At 44.5% G+C, this 15,600-nt stretch overlaps 1 protein-coding gene and 1 long non-coding RNA gene across 2 annotated transcripts in view; one reads left to right on the forward strand and one right to left on the reverse strand.

Annotated features, from left to right (window-relative positions):
* The window catches only part of gmds (GDP-mannose 4,6-dehydratase), a 181,439-nt gene that overhangs the window by 104,276 nt on the left and 61,563 nt on the right, over positions 1-15,600 (reverse strand). The window contains exon 7 of the mRNA XM_078258355.1: positions 6,573-6,700. Within this exon, the coding sequence (XP_078114481.1) occupies positions 6,573-6,700 (128 nt within the window). The remainder of the gene's footprint in view (positions 1-6,572; positions 6,701-15,600) is intronic.
* LOC144522861 (uncharacterized) lies at positions 11,477-15,546 on the forward strand. The gene is made up of 3 exons (XR_013502457.1): positions 11,477-12,495; positions 12,578-12,681; positions 14,498-15,546. It is a non-coding gene; the product is annotated as an uncharacterized LOC144522861 (long non-coding RNA).

Genomic DNA, 15,600 nt, shown 5'->3' on the forward strand with positions numbered 1-15,600 from the left:
GTGTGTGTGTGTGTGTGTGTGTGTGTGTGTGTGTGTGTCACATTCAAATATGTACAAGAAGTACTTCATGCCGAAATCAACAAGTGATTTACATAATCACCTACTTAACGGAAAAATAACAGAAGCACATTTCAAATGAGTCTATCCAGTTGTATAAAACACCCACATCTTCCAGTTAAAAGAGGTTGAGATGTTACACTGAGATGTTAAAAACAAGTGAAATACTTTGTAAACTATAGAAACTTGTTTGTACCAAACATGGAAATATGCCAGTTATGTAAATAAAAAAATCTTGATTATATTTATTGAAAAAAAAACATTAAAATCAAGCCACTACAAACATGAAGCGCAACAAAAAGACGAAACTTGAAAAATGCAGGTGCTTACCACCATTACAATTGTCGTTCATAAGAAAATGTAACTAATCCACTAAATTGTCTTTTTTGAAGGTTTTTATTTCCTTCGATGGAATCAAAATTTTTTGTTTTCTTCCTTTTTTTTCCTCTCGACTTTATATGGCCAGATGTTCTCTGCTGCTCCTTTCAAGAGGACCTCTTTTAGGTAAACTACAGAGGTCAGCGTCTTCTTGATGCAAAACACAGCAACTTTTGGGTGCATGAGAACATAATAGATTTAAACTAATCCGATCCTTTTTTTTTTGTTTTAAACAGATTTAATTTTTCGGTAAAAGTCTGTGCACCTTACGTATTTAATTACCTTCAATACATGAAATCAGAGAGATGACGAGCATGAACTGTAATCCATTTTAATTGTAAAACCCGTAAAATACAAGCAATTACCTTTTGAGAACCACTGGAAGAAATGGCTATGGTTGAGGCAATATTCGAAAAGGACACACCTTAGAGGCTTGATGAACCTATTCTAGTCTGATCTGGGATCACATATCCTTTATCAGTCCGTTATGTTTTTATAACGTTCAGCCATCATGCTCTGTAAATGTACAAGTTGGTGAAATAAGCCGTGTGTGTGTGTGTGTGTGTGTGTGTGTGTGTGTGTGTGTGTGTGTGTGTGTGTGTATGTGATGTGTGTGTGGTTCAGTGACGTTTTATTGCTGTGAGCCACAGGGGAGGGAAGGGGGTTGGGGGGGGGACCCCAGTTTATTAAGCTGCTGTTAGGGCCATGGGTCGAATTTCACCTGCAATTAATGTCACAAAACCTGCACACACAAACACACACAGCTGCTGACGTTTACTCATCCTGCTTGTGTGGGATGCCAAGTCAACATGACAGTAGCTTCTGTCACAGCCTCTCTCTCACTAAATGATCTACACTCGTTTGAATCCCCCTGCAGAGAACACACACAAATCTCAAGAGATGGCATTATGATTATGCCAGGGTGGGTGTGTTGAGGCAGCAGTGGTTAAGGGGGTGGGGGAGGTGTAGTTGTAGTCAGGAGGTTTTGGTGATGAAACCCAACGCGCCCTCTCCTCTGCCCTATTAGCTCCCATTTTAGCTCTTTACCACTCCAGCTGTGTTTATTAAAACCTTACAGAGCAGGCTATGGTATTTATCAGCTCCCTGAATCACTGCTGTAAAGATCACTGCTGTAAAGATCCAGGCATGCAACATGCAACACACACACACACACACACACACACACACACACACACACACACACACAAGGTACAAACACAGCAAGGGGACAGCGCCCTCTACAACACAGCAAAGTGCACTAGTGAGCCTTTATAAGTTTCAATGCAAATACGCAGCACAGGGCTGACCATTAGTGGCAAAATTAGATGTTGTACCTGGAGATTGAAGTAAGAGGTGCAACAAATAAGTGCCCAGCTTCTCCAATGACAATATTTGCTGTTTTCCTTGGTATTCTACAATTATAACCTAAATACTTGGGTTTTGGACTGCTGGTTTGACAAAATAAGATGTTTGAAGACGTCACGATGGAGTCCAGGAAACTGACATTTTGTGTGCCCAGTAATTAATCCATTAATCCAGAAGCTAATCAACAGCTAAATCAATAATGAAAATAACCGTTAGATGGAGCGCTAGTTGGAACTATGCGGTATTATATCACCTTGGCTGTGTGGCCACTAAGTAGTAAGTAAAATGGAGTAACTTGGATAAATTGGTAGAATACCACGATGAACCTCCGATATATATTAGCTCCTTTTCTGTTTTAACTAGCAAAGAACAATGTACAAAACTTGGAGGCTGTCAGGCTCAAACACCCTCCAAAAACTAGCACGTCTTACAGTATGTCTGATCTCCACAGCAAAATGTCCAGTGTCCATCTAGTCTAACGCCCTGTCAAAATGTCTTTTAGAAAGATAATGAGGCTCTTTCGCATGCTAAGTCGCACTGGATAAGCGCCTCAGCAGAAAGTTCAAAATGTAGACGTACATGTCTAGTTTACTGTACCAAGTCCCGGAGCCTGCCCCCGCTGTCACCTCCCAGGCCAAAAACATGTGATGAATGGCCCAGAACTCTCATCAATCATCTGTGATTGGCCCTGATCTGCGCTGTGATTGGCTAATTAGCCTCATCTGTAACCATTACTGCACAGAGAGGCAGCTGTGGCAGAAAAAAAAGGATAAGAAAAATAAAAGGAGGTGAAAAATTGCACCATCAGGGCTGTCCTGTCACCTCGCTGCCTCCCCACAATGCCAGGAATCAGACAGCTAACGCCACACAGGGGCAACGCCCCCCCCCCCACACACACACACACACACACACACACACACACCTGAAGACTGCAAGGAAACACCTTCCAAAGCCCAGAATTTCACATGTAATTATATTTTGAAAATAAATATGCGAACAAGACAAGAGCAGGGAGGAGGGGTTGTCAGGACTGTGTGTCAGCAGGTCAGCCACATCTCATCTGGCAACAGTTTATGGTCCGCTACAGCAGCGAGAACAGCCACGCCAGCTCTAGTCAGGGGAAATATAAGAGCTGGTTATTAGATGTCAGCGGGAAATATCTTGTAACTGGGTGGTAACTGCTCGCCAAACGAGAGTCGGACTAGAGGGAGCGACAGTTTGGTGGAGCACTGGTCTAGTGACGCAGCTTTTCAGGAGTACAAAAGCCCAAAAAGTAAAAAGGTTAAGAGGCGGGAGGAACACGAAGAATAAAAAACACAAGGCGGGAGAGGAAACAGACAAAAAGACAGAGAGAAAGTGAGGCAGGATGGAGCCCAAGGGGAGAGAGAGGGCCAAAACCACCAGGCCGACTTCTGCTCCCTCCCAGCCAGCCCTCTTCTCTGCACAGGAAATGGCTCTCTGCAGCCAGAAGGGGAGGAGGTAGGCAAGGGGCTCCAAACAGCTGTACCCACCACGAGCCAACTCAGGGTGGGGGCACAGGCTGAGAGGAGAGGAAGGAGTAGGGAGGAGGGCAGTCCTTGGTAAAGATGGACGACTCTTACATCTTTATCTGCTCTGATAGAGTCTTTAGTGAGGGATTGCTGTGGGTTTCCTTTTCTTAAAAATGTGTTCTGTATCGCCAAATCCAAGCAAACCGCACTCAAAAAAACAGACGCAGCCAAATGTTTCAAACGGCATCACCAAACTGTAAAGGTCCAAAGCTTAACCCCTTTGAGGAAAATGAGATCAGGAGGTTTTAAATTATTTCATCTGCCGATTTTAAACTAAAGCGTTCAGCTCCCGGCATCTATTCCATAATACCATAATAATAAAAGGACTCCATTGAGAGTAGCTGGGCAGCTCCAGGTCTGTCTGCCTGCCTGGGACAGACACCCGATACCCGGCTGAGACGATGCCCAGCCAGCCGCACGCCATCAGACGTCGTTAGAGCAGACACACAGCACGCCCCTCCTGCCACCCGCAATCCATCCACAGCCAATTACAAGCAATTTCCCTGTCCTGGGTGGGGTGAGGAGAGGGAGGGAAAGAGAGAGAGAGAGAGAGCAAGGGAGGAAAAGCAGTTGTCAGCCTAAAGCAGACACACATGGTTCTGTTTACAAATTGCCAGTTGTTTGGCTTTGCCATGGTAATACAGTGCTAATGCTGGCTGGACGGATATTTCAAAGTAAGACGGAGAGAGGGGGTCGTGGTGACAGTAGCGGCCTTTGATAGTCTGCAGGGCGGGGTGAACTTTCAGCTGGAGAGATGGTTCATTTATGCATAATGTACAAACGTCCCACAAACAGGCATCTGTTTCCCTCATGCCTTCATCCCCCCCCCCCCCCTTCCTCCTCCTCCTCCTCCACATCAGTTCCCCTTAAGCACCTTGGGCTTCTGTTTGGCTTCCCGAGATCCGCCTTACCAAAACTGGAGACACACAACGAGGAGGTGCCTGATTCACCAGAACTGGAATGTCGGCTGTCCCCACAGGAAACCTGGGGCGTCTCAAGCCAGGGTGCCCTGGACAGGCAAGTGCGCACACACACATAAATCCAGCAGCACAGGGTTGCACGCACAACACACAAGTACACATACTGGTCAGCTAGACTAACATAACAAGATGCTGAATGTGACCCAACAAGAATTATGCTTGTACAAGAATAAAACCCAGTCATGTTGTTTACCATAGTAGGTCTTTGGTGTTTTTTGCCCCCAACGTCTCCTCCCAGGCAGCGCGGCAATGGTTATGTTTAGGGTTAAGGTTAGGGTTAGCTGCCTGGAAGGCGCCGTTGGAGGCAAAAACACCATCGAGCAACATAGTAGCTAAGTGGGCAGAGCCGCAGGTCCTGGATGTTGTTTTGCCTCACCTTTAAATTCGATTTAAAACTTAGTTTTTGATGACAACATCAATATTTCTCAAACTAGTTTACTATACTACAGTTGGGATGAAGAAGACAGCAGCCAGAGGTACAGGTCAGCGCTACAGCAATTTTGAGCACTTGCGTTGTGATCAGGAAGCTCAGTATAGTGATTTGGACGTAGCTTTTATTGTCCACTGTTTCCAAATATTTGCACTCATAATTCATCAAGGAGAGTTTAATGGTAATCAAACAAAAGATGTGCTCACATCGGAGCGTGAAGCAGAACTTTGCCTCACTTTATTCCCGCCAAAGTAACTGCTGGACTGTTTGAGCAGTCCGAGTTAATTAACCACAAACAGCCAAACAGTGACTGTACAGACGTTAGCTGTAGCTAACTAGCAATGCACTGTCCATGTGTAGGGAGAGTCTCTGTGTTTAGTTTATAACTTATATTATATTATTATAACTTAAAACTCCAGTTATCTTTTATTTTCCTCCAGTTTTTCCACCTTCATCCTCTTGTTTCTCTACGTTCATGAAGCAGGAACATTATCAACTCACACGAGGGCATGTCTTTACTGGGAATCAGAGTCTAGTCATGCCCGCCTGGGTTTTTCCATCAACTTTGTATGCAACTGCGCTGTCTATAAAATTCAGACAGCGCTGAATTTTTTTTTTTTCCCCTTCTTTCTTTTATAGAAGTGGTGCTTTGTCTGAGAAAAATGAAATGGGCTTTTACTTCCAAGATCATCAAGATATTAACAATACATTATAAATACCATCCATTACTTTGTCAGATGTGAATCCATCCGTGCGACAGCAAAATACCATCCCACAAACAGTTTCTTATTCAAAAACAACAAACCTTTTGTGCTTTCATTTTACTAAACCCAATTCAAGTCTGTCACCCTACCACAGGAGGTGAATATTATTCAGTGTGGTTACAATCGGATATGACTGATCTGAAGTCTTCCCGTATCAGGCGGTGACGGCTTTACTGACGTCATGTACGCCTCCGTGACCAGCCTCAACAGCGTGAGCCACCGCTTCACTACCATCCTGCTCTGACGCAGTGACCCCACACTGCGATCTGCAGTTAAACTGAGGTTCCCCACCGTAACCTCCTCACCCCCGCTCCCAACTCAAAGAGTGCCCCCCGCCACCACCGCGACCATCACCTCCTAATAATAACACGGTCCGCAGTGAGGGGTCTGCTGTCAGACATGGCAACCCGTCGAGTCTTTCATCTCAACAGCCACACACACGTGTTCCAACCTTAACCTATCACACACACACAGGAATGTGCACACACACACACAAACACACACACACACACACGGGGAGGGGGGGGGGGGGGGGGGAACATACACATTCAGAGACACTGAGGTCCGTCTGCTCCTGGACGTGGCGATCCCACTGTTCGTTTCATCTCCCCACTCCTTTCTCTGCTTGCTGCTGGCACCATTACGTTAATACAAACACCATATTTCTGTCATCGTCCCCAGGACACAGTGTTCCCTTAATATCTCTCTTTCTTCTGCGGGCGCTCGGGGAATGGCAATGGGGGCCTGAAGGGATCTGGGACATGGGTGAGTTGTGGGAAACCAGAGTGCAGTCTGTGGCCTCACAGCATGAAGCCCTCTCTCACTCCTCCCGCTCCCCCTTTCTTTCTCTATCTCTGTTTCTCTTTTGGCAGAGAATCATAGGAGGCTTCATGCAGATCGCATATTGCGGCCTCAAATGATCTGGGAAAACATGCCCTGTTAATGCTATGTGCACATCTGAACCCTGTTCAACTCCGAGGCGGTGCACGCACAGTTTGTGTCCATTTCTCTGGGCTTGTGTGTGGTTATGGTTGTGTGTGTGTTTTACCTCCACATAGTCTTTGGCATGGCCCCAGTCCCTCTTGGAGTCCAGGTTGCCCAGGCTGAAGCTCTCCAGTTGACCGAGGTGAATCTTTGCCACAGAACGGCTGATCTTACGCGTCACAAAGTTTGAACCTAAAACACATACATTAAAAATGCTTTGTTGGCATCTGCTAAATTCAAATCACAGTTTACATTAGATATAAATATTACAGAGGTTTAGCTCGGTCCAACACATACAAACACAGATAGTCAGAAACCAAGACACAAAGAGTAGATAAGTGAGATCCAGGCCTCCTCATGGAAGAATTTAGAGAGCTAAACCAAACTTACACACACACACACACACACACACACACACACACACACACACACACACACACACACACACACACACACACACACACACACACACACACACACACACACACACACAGAGAGAGAGAGAGAGAGAGAGAGAGACACAGCCTTCCAAACCTCCACTACTGCTCCAACTCCTCTATAGCCAAAGCAAAAATCTACCCTGAGTCAAATCAATTCGTTACCACCTCACATTACAGCCACTAGATCATTTTAGATTCCTTCTCTCTCATTTTCCTCTCTAATTCCCTGTTTCAGTGTCAAATCTGGGCTGGATCCCAAGACAAATCTCAGAGCATCAGTCTGTCTACACCAAAAAAAATCTACAGGGAAGTGCCACACAAAAAATGACAACCAACCTGGACCACCCTAGCTCTGCCTGCGCAGCGTCCAGTCCAGAATCACCGCATCGTCAGCCGATTCATCTGCCAGATCGCACAGCGGTGCTCCTCATTCCGAGCAGACACACGTGGCGATATTATCTGCAGGAAATGAGCTCCTAATGACTATTTCTGTGCCACTAAAAGGGTTAGAGAAGGTTTTGGGTGCTTTTGGCGGACACTGATGGCCGGTGTCATGTTCTCCGTTCCTGCTGCGGGGGGAAAGATGCCGCAGAGAGCCTGCGAATAAATGCACCAGTCCTCCAACCCAAACACAGCATTATACCGATGGAAATCAACACTAAATATTGGTGTCTAATATTGCCACCATCTTAGTTGAAACGGCTTATTAGAGTTTAACTTTGGCTCGGCTCTTCTGTCTCATTTTCAAAAGCTAAAATGGCAGATATGTGGGTCTATGTGAAAGTCTAATTTCAAAGGAAAGCTTGAAGCTTGCATCAAAGAGTTGGCTATTTTTAGCCCACACAACATGTCTGCTGTACATAAATCTCCCACAACCTTGCGTGAACCTTTTCGAGACCTCTTAAGCGCTCCTCAATGCGGTTTTTTAAACTCATCCTGTCTGAGATGAATGTTGCCTTTTAGCTCTGCGCCCATCCAGTCCATAATACCGCGGCTCTGTCTCGACACTGTATCACTGTTGCCCTGACATGGAGCAGAGCCTCCATTTAGACACAGGAAAATCCCATGAACCCAATCATGCGAATGCACCAAATTTGTAGTAATTATTTCATAGGAAAGCGACAGCCCTGGGCAGGCTGAGCAAAAACAGACCAGAGAAGGTTAGACACGCTTATTTGAGAAAATACAGCATGTTGTGTGTTGGTAGCAGCATGGCCCCCGAGTCAACGCTGCTCTGTCGCCATGTTGAGCTGGAGTTTAATAAGGTTCAAATGAGGCTCGAGGCAGTCTTTGGACTTTCTCTGGATTAAAAATGTAAACATAAATTTATGAAGTCTGAACTCAGAATTCATCTATTATTCAGAATTCTGTGAATCAATATTATTGACAAGTTTCTTAGGAAATAGCATGTGCCTACAGAGTATAGATAAATTGTGGATGGATGGAAACCCCCTCCGAATGTCAGTCCTGTCCTGTCTTTGCATGATTGTCTCATCTGGCCCCAGGGACGTTCTCCAAATTGGCACATCATCTGTTCTGGCAGGTACCACTGCTCCCCCTAACTACAGTCAAATGTTAAGCAACAATTATTCATCTGCCACGGACACATGCACGACTGTCAGCTTTGCTCTCATCCATATCAGCAGGCACATCACAGGGTGAGGGATATTTACCACGCAGCTACACACACATGAACACACAACACGTCATCTATCAGGTGCTCAAATGATTAAGCAATTAGTCAATGGACAGAAATGTAATCCACAACTATTTAAAAAGGGGAACTCCACAGATTTTACATCAGTTAAATAGTCATGGGGAATGACTACTGCTCAGCCAGAAGCAGCTGTATAATGTTTTCTGCTCAGGAGGAACTTTCTAAAGTCTGAGAAAGCCACCCCTTGTGATGTCACCAGGGTTACATATCTTAGGCTTATCAGGCTTTTTAATGGAGAGCCAGTTTTAAAGACATGGGTTTTTTAAACCATGCAAGGAGGGTCTTATGAAAAGATGCTATGGAGTTGCATTATAGGAGGTGAAGAATACAGTGTTTTGGGATATTTACCCAAAAATCAAGATATCTTTGCAGCTTCGATTTTCACTGTTCGAGTCTGGTTTCTCTCTTGAATGTCAGTATTTGCTGCTTTACACACTGCAACATGAGTAACTTCTATTTAAAGCCTTGTTGTTTGTACTGTGTCTTTGCACTTGCATTGTGTCCATAACTTCAGCACACAATTCACTTTTTGCTATAAACTATTTTTGCTCTCTTTTGTTTTTAATTTGGTTCTCTATTTTATGTCGTAAATTAAAAACTAATAATACAAGCATTCTATTTTATGTCACCATGGGTTCAGGAAACTTGTGATGCACAGTTGTGAATATTGTTTTTTTTTTTTGTTTTTGTTTTTTTTTTACATTTCTGGATAAAAGATGAATCAATAGGTTACACAATAATTAAATGTTCATTAGTTGTAGCTCTATAGAGTATATTGTATATTAGGACCCAGTGGGGTGAGGCAATGTAACAAGAGCCCAGATTGGTAACTACAGTAAATTGGAAGGCAGATGTTTGATTTGATCCAACATCCAAGGGAAACTCAGGTTTGCAGGTTAAACACAGGTTGTCAAAATTCTGCAGAGCCGCATTGGCTCTTAAAAAGGTGGCAGAGGGATACAGTGTAGCACAGTACACCCAATCAGTAATAAAGTCCATTATTTCCCCCCAAGCACACCTGTAGTCTCCTTGTAAAGCTCACACCTCTGTTTGGAATGGCTCTGCTCCCTGCCTGCTCTAATTGGTGCGGTGTGGACCAGAGCGTGGGCCTAATGGACCGGCATGCCTAGCTGCGGACAAAGCCTGCTCTGTTACTGGCCCGGGTGTTAATGTGTTTCCTTTACTGGCAGCGGCACCGCAGGACAGCCAGGAGGAGGGGGTGGAGGGGAGCCGGAGGGGGCGAACAGGAGGTTTCAAGCCCAAACAGGGCAGCGTTGGCCGTTTAACCTTGCCCGCAGGCCGGCGGAAAGTCTAATAAAACCATGGGCCGTGAAAACTGAGCAGACAGCAAAACCCATGCCAGAAATGGACACTCAATCTCTTTCTCTCTCTTTCATTCTCACCTAACCGTTTCTTTTCTCTTTTTTTCCCCATCATTTCTTTTCATTTTTTGGCAAGAGAAGCAACAGGAAAAACGTAAGACACGGGCTTCGTTGGCACAGCTGTGCTGAAGCATAGGGAGAAAAGAGGAGGAGGAGGAGGAGGAGGAGGAGGAGGGTGAGGAGAAATGTGCGGAGATGTCTCCTATCCAGAGCCAGGCCATGTGGGCCCAGACAGGATGGGGACGGGAGCTGTCAGCTGGGGGCTCTGGTGTGGGGGAGTCAGGGAGGGGACTGTGGGTTTGAGGGGATTTTGGCTTGACTGGCCTTAGTTACTCAACAGATTCTGTTGTTAGAACCATGCTGCTAAAGAACGGTGACTTATGAAGTCTGTATTCAAACTGTGTGACGGCTCAGCCCTTACTGTACGCACTCAGACCTCAAGATGTCTGACTCACACTCATCCATAGTGTATTTATGTGCAGTTACTAATTGAGATTCAACCGCAGTGTAATTTATTCAAATCACTCTTCTGTAACATTTATTTTGAAGACTTAATATGTGGTCGTGGTGAAGCCGAATGGCACACCAGCTCTGGAAAAATGGAGTAAATTCAAGGTTTGAATCATGTCAAAGATTTATCAAGTTGATCTTTAATGTTACATTTGCACAGGTACAACATATACTTCCTTCCTAAGCCAAGTCTCCTTTTCCAACTTCAGACCTGGCATATGTTTTTCATCACCACGTAAATCTGCTCCGAGGTGATTTGCAGGATGTAACTTAGTTCTCCCTTTTCTTAATAAAAATGTGGAATGATTTGGTAACCCAGACTGCTTTAATGAGCCACATTCTAAAAATAGGACAGTGGACCGCTTACTTTTGTTTAAAAAGACTCATTCCAAGTATTTTCCAGATATTTGACAGTTGAGTCATTTCTGTCGTGAGCTTGTCTGAACTTGCCACGTTCTGAAGCTGGTAAAGAAAAAATAGCCAAGACGTAATTTTGATTGCAAATAGAAACCCTTGGGTTACCTCGACACAGGGTTTACACACCTGTATTGGAATTCAACCAGAACTGAAAATCTCATAACTCTCTGTCTTTTACCAATGGCCTAGGGGAGTGAAAGGCTTTGTGGTAGATTTGAAGTGGAAAATGCAACCCTTACTTTGCAACTCCACCCCCACGTTTCAGGATTTTGGTCAACCCTGTAGCCCTGTTTACATTAAAATCAATGTGTACTCATTTCATACCCATCTTGTTTATCTGCACTGAGTTATGAACAAAATACCTGACTTGCAGGAGCACTGAGTGATTCTGCAGGAGGAATCTTCCCCTGGTCGGGGATTGGCTAAATTCCACCCAGGCCAAAGACTTGTCAGTGTCTGCCATCACTGTTATTGCACAATTCACGTTCTGACTGATCTCTGGAGCCTTGACGAAGGGAGACTATTTGCGTTACATCCAAAAGAGGTCATGCGCTCAGCTCCGCCAAAACAGCATCTATTCACACCTGACAGACTGCTGCTGCTGCTCTCGTTCCAAGCTGACTAAACTGACAGGGAAGGTACAGAGAGAAAGAAATGTGATGTGAGGAGGGTTTTTTTCACTGGGTGTGATGCAAGAAAATGGATGGACAGCACAGGGTGTGCAAAGGTGTGGGGAAAGAAAGGGAGGGTGTGGAGAAAGAGACGGGAGTAGATCATACATGTTTTTCTTGAGCTCCAACGCTGACAGCACCACCTCCACATTGCAGAACCGAGAGCGATCGAGACAGTGTTTCACCCAAGTATTGAAAACAAAAATGTAATTGTATCGAAACATTTTGGGGTTCGACTGTCCTCTGAGAGGAACTGAAAAGGTTGAGAGAGGCAACAGGGAGCCCTCAACTTGCTGTACAATTAGCGCTGCTCAAAGTGCGCACTCAGTCAACAAGATTCTTGGATACCATGGTGATCTGGGACAACAAACACAGATTTGAGGGTGGCAATGGGGATGAGTGAAGGTTGATAACTAAACGACCACATGACAGGTCTAAAACCAAGGTAGGCTGAGGCGGAGGAAAGCACCTTTTTTGGCTACGTGACAAGGCGGTGGAAGGCGTGGAGGGAAGTAGAGAACTCTGTCGTCAGCTCTGCTTTGGGGCGTCAGACGCCGCTCTTCACCTGGCCACAGTTCAGCTAATGCTCTCACTCAGCCTTTTCTCATTCCCGACAAAACGAAAGACTAAAATGAAAAGTGCAGAGTTCCTTCTTACGAGAATTTCAAATCCCCTCGACGCCCCCTGACCGAGTCATTCCTATTTGAAGATTTCCTTAGAAAATAACCTCTCCAATAAATGGAAAACATATCCTCTTACAAATCTATCATGCGATCTGACCTTTTGGGCTCAACCTCAACGAAAGCAGAAAGATGAATCCAAGGCATGTAGCGGCTCAGCGGCTGTATGTGTGAGTATTTGAGCAGCATTGAATTTGGCAATGCTATTCTAACTTCCCCAATGCTAACTGGTCTTCTCTCCTAACATAACAGTATATTATTCTATACTGCCAAGCGTGAACCACAGAGCTCTCAGGGTGGAGAGATGGATGGGACTTCCCCAAATAAACCAGGGGATTAGCCTACAACTGGAGCTGGTCAGTAGCACCAACAGTGGACACAAACGCACACAAAACATATTACTGTGCTGATTTACTGCACAGCCTTAGATCAACACACTGCTAATAACTATAAATTAAACTTGGGTTTTGTCTTTTACTGTCAAAATGAGATTTTTGGGGACTTTGAGGTGCTGTATGTATGTTGAATATGACGACCAAATAAATATATGAACCGGTTATTTGCACAGGATTCAGTGCTGATCATTCGTGCCAAGAGAGTGTGGAGTACTGCACTGTGTCTCATATGTCAAAGCAATATGGAGTCTATTTAGCACCCCTGCTAATGCTAATCCCCCTCTTCAGAGTCAGGGAGAGGGCTATTTGTTATGGCTAACAACTAAGCTAACCAGACAGAAGCTAGCCGCGGTGTAAACCGGCCGGCAGATGCAGGCTTCCGTTTTGTTTTGCTTCACGCTGGATTTCCACCGGGATATTTTTCTCCCCGACTGTCCGATTCCGACCTTTCGCTGCAGAACAATGGAGATTGGCTGTTTATTGGTTGAACGGTCAGGTGTTTATGAGAACTACAAGAGAAACCAGAAGTGCATTCCTGCTGGAATTAAGTCATCCTGGACTCTCTAAGAGACAGAGCTCCTTGTTGAATCCTACAGAGGGACAGTAAGTCTGAGGGGAAACTGGTGTTACGCTTCGCTTTTCCCTCTCCAGCCATTCCCAGCAGCCACCAGACCGTGCTATATGACCCATCACACCACGCCACACTGCGCCATGGACATGATTGGTCACTGGTAGGTCACTTTGGCAGTCGCATTTAGAGCAAGACTCAGTGAGTTTGTTGTTAAATAGAAAAACTCTCTCATAAAGGCAAACATCGATTTGTTTCTCAAACAGAGGCACACATGGCCACTGGCACCCTGGGACAATGACATCACAGCTTTTCCTGTGTGGGGGATGGGGGCGCGGGAAAGTGGTGATGTCAGCGCCAGTGACACAGACATCATGGATTTCCTGCCGCATTAGTGACTAATTATCCAGGAGTACAAGTGGTGCGTAAAAGCACAGGAGGGGCAGGTAATAATAAGTAACGCTTTATCTCTCTCTACCACAAGTGTGTTAACGCACGTAGGTCCAAAAATACTGAACGGAGATGTTCAGGGTGTGGCTGAGGAGAAATGAAAATGCCTCTGGTTCCAGTGATCTGCATTATGTTCCACTAGCTTCTGAATTGATGTCATCGTTTTGGTGTTTTGTTAAGCAATTTCACCTGTCACTTGGTAATCAAAGAGAGCAACCAGTAGTATGAATTTATTGATTCTAATGTTATATATTTTAGTGTTATTGATGTAGTTCTACTGTTAAGACAATTTTAGTTTCTGTTGGTGCAAGTTTCATCTTTAACTGGTTAACCATCATCATAACTGCTGAGTTCTATTTATTTATTCATTAACTTTGATTTAGTTGATTTTTTTCCCCTAGAAAGATCTATATGGTGTCCCAATACCACACTGTACCCTCACATTATAAAGTATATAATCTGTACAATGATGTTGTATGCAAGGATGTAATATTTAGAAGGTCTATATAAAATAAATTTACTACAATACAGAGGTTATATTTTGTACTGCCCAAAAAATTATGCAAGCTAAAATTGTCATTAACACACTTTCAGTTTATGACTGAGAACACTATCAGCAACGTTAAATGTATTTATTTTTTGAGGCGTCACTGGAGTCACCATTTCAGTTTCCTGTTGAACAATCCACCAATGCAGCATATAACTTTAAAACATAATTCCAACTCAAACTGTGCCATGGTTTTTGTTTTTTTTTTCCAGCTCAAAGCATCAACTCCTCCCCTCTAAAGCCCTCCTGTGGGTGCAGAGTGCACGGCCAAACGCCCCCTCAGTGCGGCAGCGGCAGGGTCACGACGGGCCCCGGGGGCCTGGGTAAACACTGGCCAATCCAGCCAACACAAGCGCCACACTGGGTTGTGCAATACAGCAGTGGGACATCTGGCCACATCACAGCACAGCGTTCCTGCTTTATGAGCAACAACAGCCGTAACTCTGAGAATAGAAGTGGCAGGAGCAAACCCAATGGCCTGCTGCAGAAATGCTGACTGTGGAAAAAGGAGGATGAAGACATGGAACGAGGCAAGAGAGAGGAAGAAAGAGGAAAGGACTGTGTGTAGAAAGAATGGAAAGATGGAAGCGAAGTCAGAGAGAAAGTTGAGAAAGAGCCGACCAGGGATCAGAAGGCTAAGGACGCGTTATCTAGCGAGCAGAGAGCTTTGCCCTTATAAGCTCATTGTGTGTGTAATGAAAAGGACACAAGCATCTCTGATTTCATAGTTTCACAGGGCCAATCAGCATGTTTGTTTATCACTAGAGCTGCAACTAATGATTATTTTCATGATTGCTAACCAGCTGATTTATATTATTTTGATACTGATTTACCGTAAAGTCTATACAACATCAGAAAACAGTGAAAAGTTTCGAAAGCTCGAGGTGACGTCTTCAAAATTTTTTTTTTTTTTTTTTTGGTCTGAACAACTGTCAAGAACCCCAAAGATATTTAACTCACAAAAGGCAGCAAATCTTCAAATTTAAGTGGCTGGAACCAGAGAACGTGTGAAGGTTTTTGATAAACGACCCGACCAATCAACCAATTATTATAACTGTCTAAGATTCATTTTCTGTTTAAGCACTACTTGGTTATCTCCATCACTCCTCTTGTCATCCAACACGTTCTTTCTTCTGGCTTGTAAGCGTTACCCATCATTCCTAGGTCAACTCTGTCAACTAATTCTACATTACATGACCTCGATGGCGACCGCTCCATCTTTGTTGAGCTGGCTGTAAACTGCATTGGTTCCCACACCTATCTATCTGTGGTAATCCATTAGGGTTTATTGGTTGACCCCTGACCTTTGCTGGGG

This window comes from Sander vitreus, chromosome 9 (assembly GCF_031162955.1).
Source record: "Sander vitreus isolate 19-12246 chromosome 9, sanVit1, whole genome shotgun sequence".
Classification (NCBI taxonomy): Eukaryota; Metazoa; Chordata; class Actinopteri; order Perciformes; family Percidae; genus Sander; species Sander vitreus.